The sequence below is a fragment of the Molothrus aeneus genome, chromosome 1, assembly GCF_037042795.1.
Source record: "Molothrus aeneus isolate 106 chromosome 1, BPBGC_Maene_1.0, whole genome shotgun sequence".
Classification (NCBI taxonomy): domain Eukaryota; kingdom Metazoa; phylum Chordata; class Aves; order Passeriformes; family Icteridae; genus Molothrus; species Molothrus aeneus.
The window spans coordinates 140,634,751-140,660,583 of record NC_089646.1 but is presented as its reverse complement, the minus strand read 5'-3'; the positions used below and the strand labels follow the sequence as shown (position 1 = coordinate 140,660,583).

General features: G+C 39.9%; 2 protein-coding genes across 2 annotated transcripts in view; one reads left to right on the top strand and one right to left on the bottom strand.

Moving 5' to 3' along the window:
- SNTB1 (syntrophin beta 1) overlaps positions 1–12,132 on the top strand; it is a 112,312-nt gene extending 100,180 nt beyond the window's left edge. Inside the window, exons 5-7 of the mRNA XM_066565958.1 lie at positions 4,273–4,469; positions 5,992–6,182; positions 8,698–12,132. Of these exons, the coding sequence (XP_066422055.1) occupies positions 4,273–4,469; positions 5,992–6,182; positions 8,698–8,790 (481 nt within the window). The 3' untranslated portion in view covers positions 8,791–12,132. The remainder of the gene's footprint in view (positions 1–4,272; positions 4,470–5,991; positions 6,183–8,697) is intronic.
- Positions 12,133–15,470: 3,338 nt separating this feature from the next.
- Positions 15,471–25,833, bottom strand: part of MTBP (MDM2 binding protein) — a 28,602-nt gene continuing 18,239 nt past the window's right edge. Inside the window, exons 17-22 of the mRNA XM_066549354.1 lie at positions 24,881–24,976; positions 21,504–21,770; positions 20,072–20,303; positions 18,851–18,964; positions 17,110–17,175; positions 15,471–15,794 (exon numbers count right to left, since the gene is read on the bottom strand). Of these exons, the coding sequence (XP_066405451.1) occupies positions 15,759–15,794; positions 17,110–17,175; positions 18,851–18,964; positions 20,072–20,303; positions 21,504–21,770; positions 24,881–24,976 (811 nt within the window). The 3' untranslated portion in view covers positions 15,471–15,758. The remainder of the gene's footprint in view (positions 15,795–17,109; positions 17,176–18,850; positions 18,965–20,071; positions 20,304–21,503; positions 21,771–24,880; positions 24,977–25,833) is intronic.

Below are 25,833 nucleotides of genomic sequence, written 5' to 3'. Positions count from 1 at the left end.
GAAAAAGACAGCAGCTACACAGAATTTGGAGTTCAGAACGTAGTCACAATGTGATAAGTACACATATACAGCAGATTCCATAAATGGACAGATTCCCTAAATCATTACACCTCCTGTTTGGGATGATTTTGATTAAAACTCTGCAGGGTCCTGCTTTTATGATCTGCCACACTGAGTACAGTTATAGCAAAAAAGTAGAGCAGGTTTTCTGTTGGTATTGACTGCTGTGTTCATTCTCGGTCAGTGATTCCCCTCCTCGTGACGAGTTTTTTAATCCCCTCTGTGCATTGATCAGTGCAATTTAGAACTTTTCACCTGGAAAGTTTGCAGAGCACATGTTGTAATCTTAGCTGCTCCCATCTTTCAGATTTTTATGAGTCCTTGGGAAAACATTTTTGCTTAGCTATTGCATATTTGAAAAGCTGCTGAAACTGGAAAACTTCGGTGCCAGATACTGTACAGAGTCATGCTTAATCTACCCAAAACATAATGAGCAGAGAAAATTGGAAATTGGTAGAAGGATTACAATCTTCTCACAGTACTTTAACAACAAAATTTCTACATGCCCTTCTTGTTTGTTGATAAGTTTGCCTACAACCTATGGAAGCCATTAAGACCTAAAATTATTTTCCAGTCAGTCTTTTCTAGCTTTGCATGGAATACAAATAATAGCTCAAATAAAACTGAGATCAGATTTTAGTTGTTCCTTTAAATCTCTGCGCGGGGAGGCACGGCAGCTGGCACACAGCCCTGACTCCAAGGACCTTTTTGTCATAATCTCTGTTTCAGTGTTTCCTTATGCCTGAATAACAGTGCCTCCCTCTAGCATGGGAATGGGGCTTAAGTAATTACATCTTATATGTTTGCAATCAAATTCCATTATCTATCATAGCCAGATATGAAAGGAAAGGGGAAAAAAAAAAGCAGCCCATGTTGGGCTCTGATTAAAGATCAGGTAAGAAGCTTTTGTGTACAGCTGAGGTCTGTAACCAGAAAGTATTAAAGCAGTTTGATAGCTAATGACATAGAAAAAATGGGGAAAGAGTTTGGGCACTGATTACTCATCTGGGCCAGTGGATGGAGGGACAGGCAGAGAGCACTGGGTGCCCTGAGAGCCCCAAGAAGTGTATGGGGTGCAGTGCAGGTTCCCTGCTGGTCTTCCCAAGGCAGTGAGGCGGGCTCTGGGTGCCTCCATGCAGCTGAATTGAGAGAATGTGCGCAGGTTTCCGAGGAGCACAGCCATTCCAGGGCAGGTTTCACATGCTAAGTCAGGGTGCCGTAGGAAAGGTCAGATGGCAGTGGTGTTATCACAGTGTTGATGCACTTGTACGTGGTCTCTTCTGAGCTAAATCTCAAGTGAGCAGCTGAAGGCTTCCTTTGAATGGCAGTGCAGGTTTCACTGGCCTTTCTGCAGAGACCATTAGATCTGGCTGTTGCAGTAAATTGTTGACACTCTTCCCATCGCATTACGATGAGACGCAGGTTCCAGTGTTTCTCACCCTGCACCAGCACCCCATGTCAGAACACATCCATCTTGCTGTCACACGTTCGCAAAGCATAAGGTTAAAAAGGTCCCCGAAATACAGAGAGAGAAGGAAGAAACGATAGAAGATCAGAAGTGTCTCCCTGGCCCCAGGGTTGGTTTTCAGCCGCTGCGCTCCGAGCGCTCCGTGAGGGGTGAGGGGACTCCCGGCCGTGCCCGGCCTTCTCCCGCCCTCTGCCGGCGCTGCCTGAGCCGGGAGGAGCGCTCGGCTCTCGGGCTCCGGTGCTCACAGATTCCCCCAGAAACCTCCACAGAGCACAGGAACCTCCCAGGGCTTGGGTGAATATTACCGGAGCCGGGCCTGGGGTGCTTCTTCAGCTCTGGGGTGCAGCACACACCACACACCCCCCCCCTCCCCTGCGGTTACAGTGATGGGAGGCAGGAGCGAGGGGAAGCCTTCTCTGAGGTTTCTTAGGCTATTTTTAGTGGTTTAAGGTATCTCTGTGGTCTTTAGGATAAAATACATACTATGTAAATGAAATGGCCCACATTAATGCAACTTTATTAAAGCATTCTTTGAACTGTACCCAAATACATGAGTACTGACAGCTGGTACATTAATACTATCAAATGTCCTCCTGCATGTTTGCTTAGTTCATGTTTAAGGGCATGACTATTCAAAGCATCATCTGGAGTTGCTTGATGGAAAAACATTTTTAAATAGTGAGACTGGATTTTTAATAATGAGGAGATAATAAAAAAAGGCAGGCAAGAATCAATGTTCATGTTGGATGTGTTCGCATACTTTTATTTGTAAAGTACATCTTCATTCTATCCATATGCTGAAAAACCACAATACAGTACTATGGATACAGCATGAAGGTGTGGGGGAGTAGGTGGTGGTGCTGTGTGTTTTGGAAGGAAATCAAACACTGGAACCATCTGTTTGCTATGTATTCACTAACATAAGTAATAGAAAATGATTTTTAGTATAGCTGATGAGCCCTGCATAAAGGAGATGGCCCAGGAAAAAGGTGGAATAGTTTTATTTCTAATGACAAACTTGATGTGATTTTCCAGGCTGCTTTTTCACAGCCCAGTAGCCAAAGGCAGCATGAGAGCAGTGGCCGTGCCTGTGCCTGGGCGACCACCCAGGGACAGACAGCAGCAGATGTCACTGGAGATTTCAGCTCCCTGATTCCTGCCTTAATTATCAACATGTAGCTTCCCCTCAGAGTTTGCACCCTCTCACACCAAATGAAAGAGAATTAAGGTTTTTGAGCTGTTTGCTCAGTCCCCGATTGCAAAATCTGCCAATAGTAGAGACAGGAGGCCCTGAGTATCAAAGCTGAGTGGGGCATTAACTCAGCTTTTCCAGAGGGGAAAAAGCCCTTCTTGTTGTGCCCAGACACAGGGCAGGGCATCTCTGACCAGGATATTCTGTGTCTCGCCTCCCAGGAGCTCTTGGGAACATAAAATAAAGTTTCCATAAACTTGAGAATGAACAAATCTTGCAAACCTTCTAGTGGGGTATGAAAGAGGGGTGCATCTGTTTGCCACAGTGTGCATCCCAAATGTCAGCATGGATTGTCAGGGAATTGGGGGAAATTTCAGATGCCCTATGGCTGGTGTTTCAATAATCAAAAAGCTAAAGTTGTGCTTTTTCTTTCCTTTCTGCTTTTTTCTTTTCTACTAAAACATCTCTGTTTGGTGGCATACCCATACAGTGTCAGCTACAGGTAACTGTTCTTGCTGATGCCGAACAATAATTTGAGGGTAAATTAGTATTCAGTAGATTAGTTTAATCTGATGTTTTCTCCTTTAGAATGAGTGTTCTACTACCATGCCACATGCTTTATAGACTACTATGAAGTATATTGTTTGGCTATAGAAAGAAAAACAGAAGGGACAAGACAGAAAGAAGTTTTTCAGACAAATTTCATTTTGTGATTGCCTCTGAGGGTTGGTCTCTGAATCTCAAAGAGTGATGAGCTCCCCTAGATTAATTTTTTCAGATGTATCAGTGTTGTGTCCCTAAGTGAATCCTGTGTTGAGTGTCCATACTTTTAGAGGGAAGAAAAAAAACAACAAAAAAGGGCAGATTTAAAGAAGAATTAATTTTTATGAGATATTGATTTTCTCACTCAAAAATATTCCCTGCTATTTTTGTTTGCCCAGATGAACAAACTTTTCCTGGCCACTGGAGATCAGCTGTTGATGCTGGGCAAAAAAATGTTGATTGCAGACAAATGTGAGAGAATTTCAGATTACAAGTAGCTGCAACATTTTGCATTTTACAGGTTTCTTATGGGAAAAGTAAGTACAAGACAGTACTTTGGCATCTACATATTTTACAGAGCTTCATACTTTATTTAGGAGTATTTATCATTGAATTTGACAGCAGATGTTTAAACTTTAGAGCAAGTGGTGCTTCACCATGGAAGTTGGATTCAGCTGCCTCATGTGAGCCAGCACTTGTATCTGTGGACCAGATTCCATCACCACACACCAGTCAGGGATTTCTCTCAGCTCCTCATCCAAAGGGACGTTTTGTACAATTCATTAAGTAATTTTGGGACATCCAAGTCATTACCTGTGTGTCCAGCTGTTCCTGTGCTCACTGCCTTGGACCTTCACTCTTCTGAGAGAGAACATAGAGGAGATGTGAGTTCTCATGCTTCCAACCATGGGTATTAGGAACATGCAGAGCAGAGCTGTACTCAGGTGGGGATTTGGGGGCAGTGCACTGTTGTTGGGATTTCCTGATGTGTTCTCAAATCCAATTGCAGGTTGGTTCATTCTGGCCCAGGAAAAGGCTCACCCAAGTCAGGGGTGGATTTGTCCTTTGCAACGCGTACCGGTACAAGACAAGGGATTGAAACTCACCTGTTCAGGACTGAGACCAGTCGAGACCTCTCACTGTGGACAAGGAGTGTAGTGCAGGGCTGCCACAATTCTGCAGAACTCATCACAGAAATCACCACGTGTGAGTAACACCTGCAGCATTTCCACACCTCCACACCCTTCCTGTGACACAAGTTCAAGTTCCTTCTGCTAGAGGTGATTTACTTAAAAAATGTGCATGTTTAGGATTCTACCTGTTTAAAATGCTGTCAGGTTCTGGGCCAGTCCCAGCTGCTGTGGTCCTTGTGTCCAGTGACACACTCATTGTCATGCTGATTTTTGGGTTTGTTTTCAGCACGTTGTATCAGAAACAACTCTGTGGTCAGCCATGTAGGCCTGCATGTCACAGAGGAGTGATTGTCAGAGGTTTATCCAGAAACCCACAGAAAAGAGCATTTTTCTGAGATTCAGGAAACTCCTGTGAGCCTAGCAGGAGTTTATCCTGCAGAAGGAGGAGACAGAAGAGGACTGGCACATTCACAAGAATGAATTGGTCATTTATTGACCCAGCTCTACGCAATAGAGGAGAGTAAAAAAACCACAAACCAATCTAATAACTACATTTTGATGGGTAGTAATTTCCTTCCCTGAACATCAGGGTGTCACTTCTCAGCACTTCTGTACGTGCAAAATCAATTGGAATACAAATAGTTGGCTCAGATGCTCTGGAGTGATGCCCTGTTTGGCCAGGTAGCTGCAAGGCTGGCGTGGCTCTGGGGTTTGAGGCTGGGCCTTTCTCTTGGATGCCCCCAGGCTTTGCAGTCCTTCCCCTGCTAGTCCTACAGTTGGCAGGGCTGTTAATGTTGAATTTTATCTCCACTCATTTCCTGAAATGTGAGAGCAGGAGCCAAAGCACAAATCCAGCCATGCCAAAGGGCAGTTCTTGTTTCTCAAAGCTCAGGTAGAGCCACGTGGCTGCTTGTCAGCTGCTGGGCCCCAGCCCCACAGGGAGCTCAGGATGCTCTGTGAGGCCTCTGATGTGCAAACCAGCCAGAGAGCTCAGGGGGAACCAGCTCAGAACAGGTCCATCTCCTCAGCACCCTGACACAGATGCCATTCTTTCCAAAAGAAGAAGGTCATCAGCCCCTTCTTTTATCACAGTGCTTTTGTCCCACTGCCAAGGATCCTTCTTGGTAGAATTGCTCCAAGAAGGTGATGGAATAGTAAATTTGGGATGTGAACTCCAAAACTCTTAATTCCTTAATTTGGATCATGGCCTCTGTTTCAGAGCTGAGGGGAAGATGCAGACTTTCTGCTGCAATAGCTATTATATACAATTATCTGGGCCCTTTTTCAATTACCATGACACTAATGAGGACTCAGGAGTGTCTTCATCTTTGTCAAAATACTTTAGGGAAACACTTTACAGCTCCTAATTTTCTCATGCATTGTGTGCTGTGTTTATTGATTCAGGCTGTGTCTGTCAGATGCAAGAAAAAGAATTGTTGTGACTTTGTCAAGGTTTGGAAGGAGGAAACACCAGTCTGAGCCTTCTTAAACTTCAGTACACTGGTTTTTGTCAGCATGTAGATGTATGATGGAACATGAAGAACTGCTTTTAAGAATGTGAGAGACTAAATCTTGACTAAATCTTTTTTCTCCAGCTTGCACATACAAAAGCCAGGAGTGCCGCTTGACCATCCATTATGAACATGGATTCTCTCTTACAACTGAACCACAAGATGGTGCCTTCTCCAAGATAATTGCACAATATCCCTATGAAAAACTGAAAATGTCCTCAGATGATGGGATAAGGATGCTTTATTTAGACTTTGGAGAAAAAGATGGAGAAATTGTAAGTACTGCATTGAGCAAAGGGATGCATGTTACCATTTCTTTGGTTGTCCTACAGGCTATGGGGGTGGAGAAGCACTAATGGAAGTTGGACTAGATGAGCACTGTAGGCCCCTCCCAACTGAAAACTTTATTCCATTCTGTTCCATTCCAACAGTTGGCCAGTGCCAGGTTCCAGTACCAGTGTATAGCACAGCATGATGATCAGGCTTTAGAAGGAGATAAACTAAAAAGACAGTTAAAATTGTAAAACCATACAGAAATTAAAGTTTGTCATATTTTAGAACAAACTGTACCTCTAAATATCCAGATGTTAAAATTTTTGTATATATCCATTTCACTTTTTTAAATTACTGAGGGTGAAAGAACTTAAGAATGAGACCTTATTAATTCAAATGTACACATAGGGACTTCATGTTGTGACAACAAGCTATGTTTTAGGTGATTTTGAACATTGCTGAAAAAAAAAAGCTACTGATGTTGTGCAAACTGTCTGCATAGGCCTGTAAGCTGTCACAATGCCTGAAAATAAGGTGCATATTCCAATGAGCAGTTTAAATCCATTAATTATGAATGTAAACATAGTTTTTCCTCCCAGATTTTTTCAGCAGTTCCGAAACATGGTGGGTACTTAATTCTAAACATCATCTTTGTTAGCATATACTCTGCAAACTCCTTATTGTCAGCTTTGAAGGGAATTTCTTACTAGCTGTCAATAAAGTTGATTCATGACTGCTGGAAAGGTGTTACAAATGAGTGTTTGAGATTGCTTAAAAAATCACCAGCAAGGGTATCAGCAAAAAACAGATTTAATATTTAGCGACAGCATGACAGAGTTTCTTGGCAAGATTCACTTTACTGCCTACAGGACAATTAAGGCACACCAAGGAAACAAAGCAGCAACAAAACCAAGCAATCAAAATCCAGGCAATCAAAATCGAGGCAATCAAAACAGAAATGAACTGAGAACCATCTAGGGGGCTTGTGTGTGTGTGTGTTAAGGTGTGCATGTCAAAAGGACAGTGAAGGCAAGGATAAAAAGGAACATGGCCTAAAAACTTGAGAGCACTCACAGTACTTTACCTTAACTTATACCTTAAACCTAACAATTTAAAAAAGGAACAGCACTTAACTTATACCTAACTTAACAATTTAACCAAGGAATAGCAGCATTTAACCTAACTTATGCCTTCAAAGTTGAACTTGGCAGCTCAATAGAAGAATAACATTCAGCAGCCTTTAACTTAGCTTACAGCTTATGACTTAATGTTCCTTACAGGCCTAACTTACTGAGATATCTAAGGTTCTTAAACATCTTAAGAAAACAGCATGTCTCCCAGATTTGCTAAAGCATATACAAGGGTGCATGCACACAGACAGAAGGAGTCAGTGCAAGAAATTCCCCTGTGAAAAATTCCCCTCAGAGGTCAGGGAAGCACTCACTTTGGATGCTTTTGCATCTCGCAACAGGAAAGGGTCAGGCCTCGAGGAGTGAGGGTACCAGTCCAGGACTTGTTATTTGGTGATCCTCCAAGGACAGCAAACCTGAGAGTTCACTGACTCTGAGAGGCCCCACTCAGAGGGAGATGCTGGTCACAGCCTGCTGCAGTTCAGGAGAGCTCAAAGGGTCTCATTTTGGACAGCTGTTTATAGGGGCACTAAAGAGTCAGCTTTAGTCATAACAATGTTTTGTCCTGGCCAAACTTTGGGTCGGGACTTTCTCCGAAAGTGTGGGAACAGAAATGTGCTATCCAGGCAAGGAAAACAGTTTCCAAGGTTGTTCATTAAGAAAACAGGAGCTCCTTACACAGCAGTAGTTCCTGGGAGCAGTGTTTCTGATAAGCTCTAGAAGGGATGAGCCCAGGTGCTGCTTTTCAAGGCCAAGGCCTAATGAGCATTTCTCAGATTGCAGTGCAGCCTGGAAAAAGGAGTGAGCAGGGCAGAATGCACCACTACAAAAGGCAAACGTGGTTTGTTTTGATGTGACCCTGCTGGGCCTCTGCACACTGACAAGCTTGTCATGCTTAGCAAATGCGTGGTGAGATCAGCTGAACCATGACTATGGAAAACAAAGTCTGAGTTCAGTCTCACTGCTGGGTGGGAGAACAGAGAAGCAGCTGTGCAGCACTGGCTGAAGGTACTTCAGCTGCACCAACAGCAGATGCATTGGGCATCAGACAGAGCCAGTCCTACCACCATCCCAGGTAGAAATGGCCAAAAAAAGATGGAGTTAAGCCTCTTGAAAAAGTGCTTGCAGAATCTGACTCAGTTTTCTGCTGCTCACCCAGGTTATACAAAGACAGAGGCATCAAGATCTCACCTGCTTCCAAGATGCTTATTAGTTTTAGTAACCTAAATAGTTGCAGCTGAATGCAAAGGAGCAACAATATGGTGTAGAGAAGAGCTGTTATTAATAGAAGCCTGTTCAAAATACCAGACAGCAGTTTGACTACTCAATAAATGATTTCTTGTTTGAGCTATAATTCTCAGCTTGATTCTTTTTTCTGTACTTTCAGCAACTGGATCTTCATTCCTGTCCAAAACCAATTGTTTTCATCATTCATTCCTTCCTGTCAGCAAAGATCACGAGACTGGGCTTGGTGGCATAAGTGGGATCCATCTGTTTCTTCAGAGAGAGACGGGGTAACCACACTAATCTGAAGTACAGTCAACAGCAGCAACCTGTCCTAGCTGGCAGCAGACACCAGCCTGGGACTCAGCACTGGCCATTGGTCATTTCTGCAGTCCTCCGAGGCCCAGGTTTCATTTTGACCAGCTAAAGAGATGGCATGTCAAGGAAGATGGGGGATTTCATTGTAAATGGGATTTTGAAATCCCATATGAGACCGTAAAAGCATGTAGTACCATAAATGTAAATGTTACAGAAGCATAAATTGTGCCTATTTCAATGTACTTGTCTATATAAAGTAAAGGGCTATGCAGTCAAGCACTTGTTGGTTGTGATGCAAGCCAAGGTTGATTGGGGGGAAATCTTCTAAAAATTGTCCCATCACCTGGAAGTAAAAGGTTCTTTCAGTTATAATCTGTGCACCTCTTGCAGATTTTTCTTTTGGAGCACTGCCAGAACCTGTTGTATGAATACCCAGCAGAGCCTGCAAATACAAACCTTTGAGGTGGACACTCTGAAGCAATCCAGCTGTGGGCAGCTAACAGCTGGAGGGCCCCCCCCCAGGAGCAGTTTCACATTAAGCAGTAACCACGTCACCCACATCTCTAGTGATGGAGCTAAAGCAGGAGCAGCCACAGGGATGCTACTGAGAGCCAGCTGTCAGGGGGGCACAGGCAGGAGGGCCCTTTGTTAATGAACACAGGATGCATTTTTATAGTGACTTCCCACAACAGCTTAATGAGTTTCAGCTATCTGGGAGCCCCAGCTCAGGTAAAAGCTGCCTGAATCCATTCTGAGGTAGGATGATGCTCCTGCCAGGTTATCTCCATGGCAGTTTTCCAGTAGAAAGCCATACTAAGATTCTGTCCTCCTACCCCTACTGAGTCCCCGCTTTGCTCAGACAAGGCTGATTGTATGGTCTTTGTAGAATAACAAACATAGGGAAGGAGGAAGACTTGATTTTATGAGTTTGTGAAAAATTTATTGAAGCAGCTCCACAACAGTGAGGAACATAGACCAGGGCAGGAACATGAGCTGCACTCCTTGACATGGAACTGCTCCTATGGGCATGACTTGGCAAGACCAGGTTTCTTGCTGGGGAAATACAAGATGTTCATCTCCATGCCCACACCTTACTGGTGACTGTTTTGACCACAGCTTACTGTTGTGACTCAAAACATGATTCAGTGAGTTTCAGCCTTGTTCACAGCTACTTGAGCAGCAAAAAGCAGGCAGGAACACTGACTTTCAGCACCAGAGATGACACACACAGCCCATACCGGGATATAATAAACTGGCATGACATGATCTGGTGGGAATAGGAAGAAGCAAAACAGGGATGCCACTTATGTTGTTCTTCCTTTTTTAAAAAGAACAGCTTCAGACAGGGGTGGGGTTTTGTCTGTTTTTAGAGTTTTGCCCTAAATTCACACTTTGAAGGACAGGAAGTAATATATTCAGTGTTTGTGGATGTTCAGTTTTCATATTACAACATTTCTTTTATTCCTGAGAAAGCACATGGATTTCAATTCAGCATCACTTGGCTGGCAAAGGAGAAAATTAAAAAGACATTTTGGTTCCATGTTGTTTCTGAGCTAAGTTTGAGAGTTAAGCATAACATAAGTCATGTTGTCTATTCAAAGCATAAAAACATGGTGATTCCATAGGTATCTTAATCATCAAAACAAATTAAAATATTAGGATGATGGGCTGAATTCATAAATACAGAAAATAATCACTGAAGAACAGCTCAGTGCCCCATTAGAAGAGCAGCCCCACTCCCAGGACCTCTCACCAGTGAAAGGCATGCCAGGGAGAGATCCACCCAGCTCTGCACTTTCATTTTATTGCCATGGTACTTGCACTTAAAAATTAATTCCTCATGTAAATGAATAAGGAGGTAACATGTTACCTAACTTAGCAGTAGTTTCCAGATGGACATTTCTCATTTAGTGACCACTGCCAGTCACACACTTTCTGTGGCAGTTCCTTGGGACTCCTTGTGCCTGGGAGCTTCTAGGAGAGATCGGAGAAGCTGAGAGCAGTCGGTACGCAGGGGGACGGGACTCTGAGAGGAGCTCGTGTCACCTTACCAAGGAAGCTCTTGTGTCAAGTCTTTAAAAACCAGTTCAGGACATTTTTATTGCTGTTCCAAAGTATAACTTAAAAATTTGGAGATAGGCTCCTATAAAAGTGCTGGAGGAGTAGGTTAAATCCATATGTAAACTATACTGCACTATTTCCTTATTCCTTTTAACACTTACAAATCACTGGAATGTTATACCTAACATGTATGTGCATTGTAAATATTACAAATTCCTATATTAGTGCCAACAATTAAATTACACAAAATGTAATCTAAGGTGCTCAGTACTATATGAAGTCTAAGTGAATAACTAAGCAGTTTGCAAAGAAAATTCATATTATATATATTTATAGAAAAAATTAATGATGATTACAGATGCTATTTCTTCATTTTCAGATTTTGGACTGATTCATATTTGGATGGGATAGACAAATGAAATATGAACCTACTCCACATTTATAAGAGTATAGTGAATATTTATATTTTAGAGGAAAAGAATATATTTAATAAAGTCATTTATTGGATTTTTGTGACGTGAGCTTACTTTGTATCCAGACAAACTATCTGGAAGGCTGACCTTTGGTTTTGGGCTAGGAGAAATACATTTAAACTTCAGTGCTTCTGTTAAGAATTCTGTTACTGGAGGGAACTGTTAATTGCATTGGTGGAATGACTTAAAAATTTAAAATAAAAAAAAAATAGACTGAAATCCCACAGGGATGTTTCAGGGCAGGTCATTCAGACATGTCTGCTGAAGTTGCAATGCTTTCTCTTGTTGCTTAATACTGGACTAGGTGGTAACAGAAGACTTACAAAAAATTAAGAAAAAGCAGAAATTTCTGCTCAATCTTCTGCATTCAAGGACTGAGGCCAACATGTGCCTTTTTTCTCTTATGAATGGTTATGGGAAAACAATATTTTTATTTCTCCTTTGATTTAATTCTTAACTTAGTGGCCCAAATAGAAAAGCTAACTGTGGGAATTTAAGCCTTTTCTTTCAGTCTGACCCAAGTTATGACAGAACAGCCTTGTGGAAAGCCTAAAAAGGGATATTCCAGAGTTTCACTCTTTTCACAAAATAATTACTATAAATGGAATGGTCTTATCAGAAAGTTTGTATAGCAGCTTCACCATGAGAAAGATTGGGATACATATTGGAGCAAAAATGTTATTGGAAAAATGTGATGTAAAGTGTTTGTTAAAAAAAATAAAGCTGATCTGATTGTGTTCAGGGAATCATACTGGTGTTTCTGATAGTCCTGTCCTTCAAATGGAACCAGAATCTCTCTTAAGGTACTTAAGAAATCAAAACAAGACTCTTGACATGCTACCAAGCAAATCACCACCACAAAATTAGAATTGATCCTTTGCAAGTAACAAAACAAGTGTTTTCCTTCTGCAGAATGTTAGAACTTCTTCCTCCCACAGGACATGGCAGCACCCTCCTCCACCCAGCTCTTTGCATCGGGAAGCTCAGCTGGTCTGAAGGGGAGACTGATCTGATTTCCACCTGAGAGCATTCTCAGTGTCCTCTTACTCATGCTTAAAACTTAATTGGAGCTTCTTTGGTTTCAGTGCAAGCAGAATCAGAGCCTAAAGAAATGATGTGCTCCAGATCATTACACTACCATTGATTTCTAAATTTATGTTATTTTCCATAAAATTCAAACTGGCAGATTGATAACTAGCTATTTACTGAATCTATTTACTATATAGAGAGACCATTAATACAGTATGTATTACACATTTTTATATATATATATACACACACACTGTATATTATGGACACTTTTGAATTCAGTGGTGACATCAATTTTAAAGAGCAGATATTAGTAATATGCTTGCAAAATTTTAATTTAAAAGAATGAGGGGAAAAACTTTTTTAATATTTAACAGAGATGATAACCTCCTGTTGAACATAATCACCTGCTTTTCCCACATGGGATTAGCTATTCATTTTTTTCCCTTCATCAGAATTTCTGTGCTTGTGTAAATAATTAGAGGCATTAGGAAACAAATTCAGAAAATAAATTCCAAGGGAGAACTGTGAGCTGGGACAAAGAAGTGGATTTGGACAAGCGTTAGTACCCAAGCTAAATTCTGTGGTAGCCCAGTGATACTCACCATGTAATTAAAATTAATTGCTGTAATATTTTAAGTAATCATATCACCAAGTAATTCCAACCACATCAGTGCTGTCTTACCCCAATCCTGTGGGGAATATAAGCACATAACATGGATGGATAATGTGCCTCTACATATAATGCATAATGTTATTATGCTATGCTATGTTATGTTATGTGCTTGTTATATAGATGGATGGATTATGGGTAAACCAGAAATGTGTACTGGTGAATTTGATTTATATCCTGATTTGCAAAAACATGAAAGCAAGCGCCCAAAATATGCATAGAGCAGACCTGATTTGGGGGGTTCAGCAGCCACAAACAAGAAAATAGTTTGAAGTTCAGAGGCAAAGGGTAATGTTACATTCTGCATCACTTAAGTTACAGCATATCAGCCAAGATGCAGGAACTCTCAGTGTGGGGTTTTGGAACTATGAAAGATGTAAAATAATTTGGTTAAGTGTTGTTGCAGTGGACCAGATCAAATTATTGTGCCTACATTTTTGTAGGTAAACAGCATGGACAGGGACAGTTATCACAGCTGAAATGGGGCACAGTGTAATTAAGCCACAATAATAAACCAGCTACCACTTGTCCTAAAAAGCCACTAACACAAAGAGCAAATGAGACATGGGTAGCAGTGTATTAGTTCTGCACTGGGAATTGTGCAGAAAAACAATACATCAAAATGCTTATGCTTCCCTAACTGCTTTCCTGCTGATTATTTCAGGCCAGTCTTTGAGTCTACAGAATTAATTAAACCAAGAACCATTGGGTTCTACTTGAAGTACAAGAAAACCAGTTCAAAGTATTAATTACTTTCCTGAAGGTATTTTCTTTGCTCATTGCAGCTAGCCTCAAGGATTTATGAAATGTAGAGCTTCTGTACTTTTACTTATCAACTTATGTATTATTATTAACTACAAAGTTTTTCTAATTACAAATATATAAACTTCCCAAAATTAAGTAGAAAATACAACTTTCAGTGGCTTGCTTTAGTATTCAGACAAAAGTATCAGCATTCAGGCTGAAGAGATAAGGCTACAGCTTACAGCTTTTCTCTCTCTGGAAGTAGAGACTTTCCTGATTCACTATAAGATGTTAAGAAAGGTTAATGTCTTGATTACTTTCTTGTTTTTATAATGAATGCAAAGAAATGTGAGCCATACACAGTAATCATTACATTGGAGCAATTCTGTGCATGCACTTATTAAATGATTATTTAAATAACTCTCTTCATTTCATTTCTATTTCACCATATCACTAAAACTGGGATGCTGTGGATGTGTGGCATTCTGCAGACAAATGAAATCCATCTTACAAGTAGTTATGTTTGTCCTGGGCTTAGATGCACACAGTACTCACTAGAGCCCACTGTCACAGCAGAACAACTTCAGAGCTCTCCTGTTGCAGCTCAGTTAAACCAAGTACACACCCACCCAGGAAAGGTCTTGTAGAGTTCAGGACTGGTAAACTTGGGAACAAAGGAACAGAACAGTTGAACTCAAGATCCTGTTGGACATGAAAAACCTCCTTAGGGCTTAGCTTTTCACCAAATAGAATTAAGCAAAGAATAATGTCCCAAAATCAGGAAGGCTCTTTAGAGAAAGCATCGATTTTACAGTATTAAGTCTAACCTCCACATGGTTTAGTTCGATTATTTTTTCACAACATTACATTTCATTTATATTTGTATTGCTTAATCTATTTTCCTTTCAGGATAATATAGCAAACAGTAGCCCTGCATCTCTATCAGTTTTAATCCTGTTAGTTTATATGATAAATAGGAAATCCTTAATACAGAAAGCTTAATAGGAACTCCTCATCTCAACAAAATACTAACTTGAATAATTACAATAGTCCCAGCCAGGTACGTGCCAGAGACTTAAACTAACTGAGGCCAAATTTAGTATTTTACTGTGTTTGCAACGCAGCTAGAAACTCTTTTTTCCTTACATTTCAGCATAGCACACCAGCCCTTTTCCAGCTCTCACCATCCTCATTACCACTATTGCTTTGATTTTCTCCTCTTCCAGGAAAAGAAATCTCAGACCTCTCCTTAGATATTTTTCTAAGGAGTGTCACAAAGAGCATGCAGGAAATTATACTGAAAATTCAGCTTGTAAAACAAAGAACCTTTCTTCAATGGGACCTTGCACCAAGTTTCAAGCCATGCTTTTTTTTCTTCCCTATATTACAACACAGAGATAATTATGAGTCAAATTCTGATTGTATTTGTTTTTACCTGCAGAAGAATAGGAACTGTTCTTAATTAGTATATACACTGTCAATGGCTGATGCTGTAAACAGCTGTTTATACAAGAGCTAGCTGAAGTAGAATAGAGATCTTCACACAAAAAGGAAAAACAAAGTAGTAGTTATTAAAATTAAATATGTGGGGGGTTTTATTCATATAAAAACCAAATACACTTGTTGAAAAATATACAAAGCTTTATAAACCAAGTCAAGCCATATTCCTTTTAACAAACATAATAAATACACATATAAAATACCACCTCTTTTCATTTGAATTTTAAAAAAAATTAAAAACTTGCAGTATAAAAAGTTTTCAACCTTGCTCCTGTGCTTGAAGAATGAGTCTATATAACTCCACTGACCAAAGTCCTCCCAGTGTGCAGATCTGTGTGTGCATTGGGCAGTATAATGCCTCTCAAGTCAGAAGTGCTCTGTCTCCACAGCTCCTGGGAAGGTGTGAACAGAATCCACCCAGTGCCTCTACTTGCTGGTCTTCTCCAAAACCCATTCAATCACCTGGGCAAATAAATGAGAAAACAAGCAATTTACACACCTCCTGGTTTTGAAAGCAAATTAAGAACAGCTCATAGTTACCAATTCTTTCTTCAGTCCTTTGTCACCATCTGTGTAGTATCTACTCAACAGGATTTAAAAGCAAACTACTCAGGAGAAGAAAGTATTGTTAATAATCTGAGAGGAAACAGCATTACCCTAGAATTGTATTTGATCTTACAGAATGTTCTGTTCTTTAGGAAAAGGCATTTTTGGAATCCCTGAATTGAAATACTTCACCCCATTCTCTCCATATACCAGCAAGAAGGTGCACATAATGCCAAACAGCTCATGCTTCCAGCAGTAAAAGTTCCTAATCCCAGAGAAGAAAGAATGAAGGATAATTTGTGCACTGCTGTATCTACCTCCATTATCACTGCTGCTTTCCAAACAGGGCAGTTGTTCAGACCACTGACTAGTCCTTGGTAATTATATTTTTGTAAAGTAAGTTCAAAATACTCTCTAATTCAGAGATACAGGGACATGAGCAGTTTAGGAGAACACCAATTTTTATGCCTTTTGCCAACAGCAAATATACAAAAATTGACCAATTTTCTACCCAAAGATGGAGGTCAGAAGCAGTGTATCAGCACGATAGCCCAGTTCAACACCAAACATCACAACCCATATAGTTTTTGAACCTTATCATCTATACAAAGCAATCTACAAAGGAATACAGCACAGAACACAGCTAATACTGCTCTCACAGAATAAATTCTCTGGGGATCTAGCAGCTTTCTTGAGAGTGTATTCTGTTACTTACCTACCTCAGTGCAAATTCTTCCATTTAATTTGTGCTACTGTGCATGGAAGTCCCACATTATGCACAAATAACCCCACCTGATGTCCCTTGTCCTTACAGTTACTCACAAGTCTAAAATTATTCATTTTCATTGCTTCTTTTAAAAAATTTATTTCCTTTCATAGACCTGCTTATTACTTCCTAACCTTTGAAATGTTATTTCCTTCAACACAAGAAAAGAAGAACTCCTTAATGATCCTAATTAAAGAAGAATTTCATCTCTTATTTTTTTTCCTGTTTGTTTGTTTCAGTGAAGTAGAAACATTTATTGTCTTCATTTCCATTTCTCACTGTGGCACATCATCTTGGCAGCTGTAACTAAAATACCACCCAATACCTGGGAATTTTGCCTTGGAAATACTGCCTGAGAGAGTTTGTATGAGATCAGTGAAACAACACCCACCTTTTCATCTCTTAAAGCTATGGACTAAACCATCCTGTGGCTATGAACAGGAACAAATAAACACGTGGTCTTACCTGTTTAGCATTGCTATTTGCTGTTTTCTTCATTTCATCAAGAAGTCCTCTAGATGTTTTTAGGTCCTAAATATGAAACAAAAAGCCACAGAAGTCAGTATATGGGCAATCTAATTTGGGTTATGTGAGCCCTGATAACCAGGGCAGTGTTACACTTTTATCATCTTGTTCAGAAAAGAATAATTATTTGCCTTTGCTTTTTTATTAAAAAAAAGAAAATAATTAAAATCTATTCCAATGGGTTGCAGGTTTCCTTACAGCAGTCCAAACCTATTACTCAATTATGATTGAGTCTTCCTAAATTTCTGCATTTTTCTGCACAGTTTCCAGAATTTTTTTCTTCAATGATATTCAAAGTTCTTACAGTCTTGACTGAAATCCTGTTTCTATAAAAACATGGAAATCAGCTGTGAGCTTACCCTGTAAAACAGAGTTCTGGCAAAGAACAGAGAGGCAGACATCAGAAAAGAAAACCAGTGCAGAAAAGGGAAAAAAATCTAGAATGGCTTTTCTGTTTTGCAGTCCATTTAAAGAGTCCAACCTCATCTACTCTTTTAAACAAAGCAAGAACAAAACCTTGCCTGGAGAGAAAGAAAATGCATTTACTACTTGTCTCCAGAGGAAAATGATACCTATGTTACCATGCTTTTGAATTATGCAGCACACAAAAGGGTTCAAAGGACTCCCACAGACTTGGAGCTGCAAGCCAGTTCAGGAGAACACAATCCTGTGACACATCTCTCTAGAAAGGACAGGATCACTGCCATATTCTTCCTTTTCCTTTTCTACTGGAAATAGAACCACAAACCCTGATTTGCTCTACTTACACATCCCTACCTGCAGCCCTTTCTGATTTTGGATTAGGAGATCTTCTTTCAGGGCATATTTTAGGGAGATTTTGGGAGCACTTACAGAATGACTGCACAACTGTGTTCCAATTATTTAAGAAATTGGTGCTTATCAGCAAGATGTTCTGATTGTGTAAGCATCCAGCCCTGCTCAACTTTCTTTTAGCTCAAAGCACCATAACTGAAGTTGACTAAACTGAGCTGGTTCACCCACAGTGATAGGTTAAACACGTGCAAATGAACAAAACAGCAGCTCAGCTGGTGAGCAATAGCTTTTAATCACTCCATACTGTAATTAACTTGATTTTGTGCTTAGACCAAGTAATATGGGCATCAGCATTGACTCACAGTCTCCTAGGTATTGTGGAAAGAATTCTCATCTCCCCCTAAACATGAGGCTGATGCAATTCTACAGGGTGCTGCTGAGCCAGTATGTGTTAAATAATAGAGAACATCATGTCAGGGAACTGCAATTTCTGAGTCAGTTCTGTAAGATTCTTATTGAGCCAACAACCTTAGAACAAGGGAGAAAGCTGAGCTGTCACAGCTACAGCTGGGAGATATTCTATTGCCTCCTTAGCTGTTGCAGCTCTTAAGAGTGACCTAACCTAACAGGCCCATGCTTTAGCATATTATTTCACTATGTATAAAGGGCTACTGCTTTAGAAGGTTTTAAAACAAGCAAAACCCCACCAAACTATATTGCAAAACTACCCTCTCCATTTGACAACAATTCCAAAGGTCTCTCCACACAATCTACACATGACTAACACACCACTGGGAAATATTAGCTTAATCAACTCTGAATATCCCACATGCTATCTCAAGTTTTATTTAGGAGTGGTTTCACTTAACTAAGAATAAAGAACTGTAAGAGTATGTCTTCTAGTTACCTTTAAGTAGAATTTTGATATCTCAAATAGACGCTGGCTGCATGATGCAAAGCACTTATGATCTTCTGCAATTCCATGTTTTTGAAGAGTCTTAGCAACTACCTCCTTCAGCATCTTGGAAACAGAAGAAAACTCACTCAGAAGTTCATCCCAACTATTGACACAAAAAATTGTCCATGGGAAGCAAAAAAGCCCAACACAGAAAACCTGATCTTTTGTGATCTTGCCTGCCTTTAATCTATTGCCAAATGTGATCAGCTCACTGCCTGAATCTGAGCAGTTATTTAACAATCTATTTCCATTTCCTTCATTTTAAAATATTAAGAAAATGCTTACATATCAAGGATCAGTGAACAGTCACATGGAGCTTGGAAGATAAAAAAGAAGTCAATATTATCTTGGGTTTTTTCTTCTCCAAAAGAATATATATAAAATTATCACTTTTTGCTGTACTGATATTCCCTTGTTTGATACATACATATTAAAAAAAAAATTAAAATCTGACACTAAAGTCTCATTAGATAATTTCCTCTGACATTCTCTGCATCAGAGATGTTTAAAGTCTGCTGTAGGTCTGAATGAGTCACACCAATTTATGCTTCCTTGGACCATTCCAGCTTGCCTTTGACAGTACCTTAACATTCTTTCAGTGTTCTCCTTGTACCCTGGGATTAATTTAAAATTTGTATCACCAAGTCAGGAACAGTTTTGTGTATTGTATTTTAGAAGAGGCATTCGTAATATACACAGCTAATAATTAAACATTATTCCACCGAATTATTTAACTGCTATTTCAATTAATGGATTTATAAAACTACAGAAATCTCTTTATTCTCAGACTAGTCTGTTCCTCCATGATGCCTTTGAACTTTCCAGAACATATATCTCTTTGGTGCCTTTAGGTTTTACATTAATCATCTATATTTCATAACTCTTATTAATTGCTATTCATTTCCACCTTTTTTATTCCTCATCATTATTTCTCTCAGCCTTAATTTTCTGGGCATGATAAAATTTTCTTTGCACACTTTTTCATTCTTTGCTTCTGCAGCACTCTCCTCAGTGCCTTCAGGATTCACTTACACAAGTAAACAGAACGAAATTCAGTAACAAACTTGGATGAAGATAATGCACCTTGAGTAAAAAAATTTTTACAAATCAAGTCCCATGGAAAGAAGTTAAACAGCTCTCCTTCACTCAGAGAACAAGGCAGATTTTTACCCTTGTGTGTTTCTGGGATCGCGACTCCTTCTCTGGCTTGGCAGGCTCAGGCTGTGCAGCCGGGCCAGCCCTGCTGGCGGCTCGGTGGCCGTGGCCGGGCGGTTTCGATGGCGCTGCAGCCACACAAGGGGACCTGTCCGAGCGCTTCCTCGGCACCGCCACTGCACAGAGACTCCTGCTGCTCCCCCCTGCCTGCCACAGCAGCGACTCTGTGCTCTCACTTTTGGTCAGCCTACAAAGAACAGGAAAAAACCCTATAAAAGTAACTTTCAGGTTTTGTACCGACTCTTTTAGTGCCATTGTTTCTGCTAGAGAGGCTGCTGCTTCAGAGCAGTAAGTACTGAGCATTCCTGCAAACATCTGAAAACAGCAGACAGGAAGACAGGATTCTATTCTGTAAAATATTTTGTATTAGAAGAGCACTCTGCTGACTGGATTGGGCTGTGATATGTAGACCCATTGCACCTCTGATTAAAAAGGTCTAGAAACAAATTGAAGAAATCAGGTAACTAAGAAAACAAAACTCTTGGGAAGAGAATTGGCCTCCAGTCTTCAGATGAGACAAAACTTCTTCAAACTATCTAATTTCTTTTGGCCCTATAGGAATGTCACAACTCATATTTAACTACAAGAAGTTGGGCATCATAATTCTATGGGAACATTGTAATCCTTGATCCTTCAACTGTAAGAGCATCAGTAATTCCAAAGTCCAATTTACAAAATATAGTATAATCACATCTTCATTTTCTAACTATTCAGTAAGCTGCAAAAGATATAATTATTTCTAAAACCAGACCTCTGTTAAAGGCTTATGGTGATTAGAATGCAAAGGGTATCAACCTGGAAATAAGGAAGAAGTGAAGTATTACAGTAAAAAAGTGAATTTGGAAATAGTGTTCCCTAGCAGCTATTATTCAGTGACAGAGTTTGCATCTTCAGAGTGAGGACAAGATAGAAAGGGAAATCTTAAAAACTAAACTTCCAGAAAAGACTTTAATAAACAAGGCTGACAATAAGATTGAATTTTGGTAGGTCATCTTATGCCAGCAGTCCTTTGGATTAGAAATTCAATTATTCTGTTTGTACAATCCTTGCCTTTCTAAACCTTTAGTTGTTTATTCGTAGTACAGGAGCCCTGACTGTTTCAGTCCTAGATGAGGCTGTCATCTTTTCAAAGGCACTTGAGACTGCAGGATATAACCCCAAATCTGTTAAACAAAGTGTGCTGTGCTGCATGGTTTGATTCATCTAATGCCATCAATGAGAGATCACACTTGAGGAAAAAAAAATGAACCTACAGAAGAGGATTAAACAACTAGAACATTTGTCTAGATAGCTTCACTAAAACATTTTGAAATGAAAGAAAAGATGCAGTTCACAAGAGACTACTGAAACATTTCATGCTAAAGATTCATTTTATTCAGTGCATTACCTTTTCTTGGGATAAAAGTAATCCAGGTCTTTTGATCTGCGTTTTAGCCTTGATGTCTCTGTTTTGAATTCACTTTGCAAAGTCTCTCCATCAGGGACACTTCCAGGCTCTGACAAGACTGCAGGAGATGGGAGAGGACTCAGGACAAGTGGCACAGGGCAGCACTCTTTGGTGCAAGTAGTCTGAGTTTCATAGCGAATAAGGCGAGTCTGAAGTTCAGCATATCCCACATCTCTCTCCAAGGCTCTTCTGTCATCAAGACAGTATCTAAAATTGAAATTGGGTGAGACCTGTGAGAGAAAGTCTCTCTTTTATTACAATCAGAAAAACTTACTTTTGACAGTCATGTGAACTCCAAAACCTTTTTTTTTTTGTTTGAACTGGTATACTGTTCTGAAATACAACTTTTAACAGCCCAGTAAATTAATATTTTTGCCTGATGGATTTTGCTCTACTCAAGTCCAACTCCAACAAAGAAGCTGAATTATACTATTTGTAACTCTTTACCCTGTTCTTGTAAGATTCAAACTCTTTGAAATGCAACTTTTAGCTTTGTCTGAGATAAACACTGCTGTATGAGAGATTCACATTTTTTAAGCACTAAAAATACAAAAAAGTACCACTGAACAAGCACAAGCTTCCTATTGACTACAATGAATAAGTGGTTTGATCAACCAAATCAACAGAACAAACTGTAATAACTACAGTGGGGCTGAAAGATAACAAATGAACAAATGCTAACTCAGTGAAACATACACATGAGATAACACAAAAAGCATCTTAACTAACTCTTCTCTGGTACAAATAATTTCCAGGATTCCTTGCAAGAGAACAATGTTTCATCTCCCAGTAACTTACTGTAGTGCAGAGAAAGGTAACAGTAAACCCTGTCTTATTCCAGCCTCTTTGTTACAAATTGTTTTAAGCAATGTGAGCTCTTGCTCAGCCCACCCTTCAAACTGCTCAGCAATGTTTCCTACTCTCAGGAATGCAAGACACATTCTTTACTTTTATCTCTTAACATGGAGTCATGTTAAATTGCTAGTCCTGATGTTTTCATTTTCTTCAGAGTATTTTCATATTCAGGGAGAAATTAATTTTTCTAATAACTGGCTGATGAATCAAATTTCTACAGGTGAGGAAGACTTTCCACTAGAAATAAATACATTATCTGATAAGAGAGTAAGTTGTCTGAACTTAAAAATTTCAGGGTATGTAATTTTTCTTATTTACATTCTCAGTCCCCTGAGTAGTCACATAACCTACAAAGATAAAAAAATCCATTTAGCTTCAGAAGTTAAATTGCCATTTTACTCACTGCTTTCATGGCAACTGCTTTCTCTTTGCAAAACAGCATTCAAGTGTCTGGCACATGTTCATTGCACCGAAAATTTTATTTAATCATAAATAGGAACAGCCTCATGTTCACAAAACCTAGTCTTCATGGAGACTTCAGCCATCCCAATAATCAGTTGGAGGGCCAATATGTGGGACAGAGGCAATCCAGGAGGCTCCTGGACTGCACTGGCAACTTCCTTCTCTGAGTGAGGTGAGGTGCTGTGCTGTGCCCACCAAGAAGGAGGGGGTGGTGGGGAATGTGAAGCTCAAGGGCAGCCTTGGCTGCAGGGACCATAAATAGTGGAGTTTGGGATCCTCAGGGCAAAAAGGAGAGCACACAGGAAGCTCACCCCTGGACTTCAGAAAAGCAGCTTGCCATTGACACCGAGCTCTGTGGCATGGTCAACACTAGAGGGAAGGGATCCCATCCAGAGGCTTGAGAGGTGGCCGTGTGCAAACCTCATGAGGTTCAACAAGGCCAAGTGCAAGGTCCTGCACCTGGATAAGGGCAATGCCAGCACAAATACAGGCTGAGTGAAAAATTAATTAAGAATAGCTCTGGGGAAAAATATGTGAGATACTGGTGTCCCTGTCCATGGCATGGAGGCTGCAACTAGATGATCTTTAAGGTCCCTTCCAACTCAAACCATTCTATGATAATTGCTACTCCTTGTTTTTTTGACAAGACTTTACCTCCAAATATAAATGCAGCAGCTGGACAGATGAAAACTGCATAGTACCAAACACATCTGCCCCATAACCACAATACTCTTGTTACAATATGTTCTGGTCCTACACTACCTCCCACTCTACTGCTTCCCTCCCACACTGCTAAGCACATTGCCCTTGCAATATTAATATGCCAGGATCTTCCTCCTCTCCACAATACCCAGGCTTCCCTGTGGTCTGTATCTGTCACATTTTGCTAGGAGAAGAGGCAGCACAAGCTGTGCTGTGCCTAATTTGAAATCTGAGGCACACTCCTTGCTGAGGTCAGGCAGGGCAGCAAGATACCACATAGCAACAGACAACAGACCAAGTGGTTTCTTCCCACACCTACTATATGCATTTCTCTTTTCTACCCAGTTGCCTCTCTGTGCCACTTATTACAATTCTAAAAATGCTAACAGGTTCATGAGCTACTGTTTAGAAAAAGAGATAACTAAAGAGATAGGAGTGCTCCATTGCCCTATAGAACTTGGCTAAAATTACCAGACATTAAACACAGACTTAATCAAACTATTTGTAAAATCGATAGGGAAAAAATACCAGCAGCATTGTCAGTCAATTCTGATAATCTGAAAATGTGATTTTAGGAGGCAGCAGAAGCTTGCACAAAAACTGAACTAACAATGCTTGGTATCCACTGCATTTCTTAATATATACTGCAATAAGACTGCCTGTATGGGAGAGCTATGCTTAATTATCTACTCCAGCATTTCTATAGCCTTTTTCCTTTTCTCCTCAATGTCAATATTTTTATTTTTTTAACCTATTTTTATACAGCTACATTATGTGACAGTTTGCCCATTTGTTTGCTTTGACAAATAACTATTGCTGGCTGGCTGAGATTAACTAACAGTCCTAGCCATATGGATACTTTTGAACATCCTTACCACTAACACTTGCCTGCTGCTGTTTTCAGGCTCTCTGAACATACAGGTAGCAGCATCACAGCAGGTATCATTAAACCTTTTGACTATCAGTCTTAAAGTATCAACAATTAAATATAAAAGCAGAAACTATGTATGTACTTAAAACATGTGCTTCACTAGGAACTTGATATGTACTAATTCTCTTGCCATTTTTAGCTCTGAATTAAAATTTTCAGAGACACTGAGAAGAGACATAGCAGTACAACTGAGAAAAAAAGACCTTCAATGTTTCTACATTACCATCAAGGCAGCAATGTTGCAACCGAAACCAGTGACATTTAATCCATAATTAACATACCCTTAACATGTTGCTTGAAACATTTCTAATTACACTTAGACTGGAAACTAAAAAGTAAATCTGAGAAAAGAAGTCAGGAAACTTACTCAAGTCCATGGTAATGGCATCCAGCTGCTTTTTCAAAAGGCAAACCTCTGAGTTTTCGAGGAGTAAGCTCTGGTGTCAAAAGAAATGCGTTTTCACTGAAAGGAGAAAAATTAAGATCTATTTTAACCAGTTACCTTCAGGATAAATTATACTTCCAAAAATCAGAAACAAATGCCTTCACATATGAAGGACAAAACAGCATGTCTTGCAGCTAGGCCCCTAGGATAAAGCATCAATGGAAAATTAAATCTGTACTGAAGCGAGAATTCAAGTTCAACTAATTCCTACTGAGCTATTATTGTTACAGAAGCTCTTAGACATTTCTCAGATGGTTAAGGTCACTGCTCCAAACAAGTTACCAATGAAACTAGGCAAATATCACATGGGACACCTGAGTAGTAGAATGAACTGGGAAGTGACCTCCCACTTCTCAATGACACACTGTAAGGAGTGAATTCCTTCCCTTCAGCATCAAATTGTTGCCTCATCTAACACTCATCTTTCCCAGACTTCAGGACTAACGGCTTGTTTCCTGGGATATTTCAATTCCAGCTGGTAACTCTCTACAGCTAAATCATAAGAGTGTATTTGTTTGAAGGTATTTCAAGGGAATAAGCCCTAGCAAGGCAGATAGAAAGATCTTGCTGCCAGATCTCAATATACCCTGACATTTATCTCTAAAGAAGGGAAGACACAAAGGTAAGATGTAACAGAATCTGAAACTCACACATTGCTTCAAATTTTATTCATATACTCTGCCTCTGCACCATTTCCACTGGAATAATCTGAGAAAAACCTCCAGGAAGGATGAATCTAGCAAAATGATAATTTGGATAGACTGTCAGCCAAAATTGTAATCTATCAAACTTCTATCTAAGCTCAACCACAGAGAAAAGGTGAACATGCCTTTAATTCATCAGCCTCTCTCAAAATCTCTCAATCATTCTCTTGG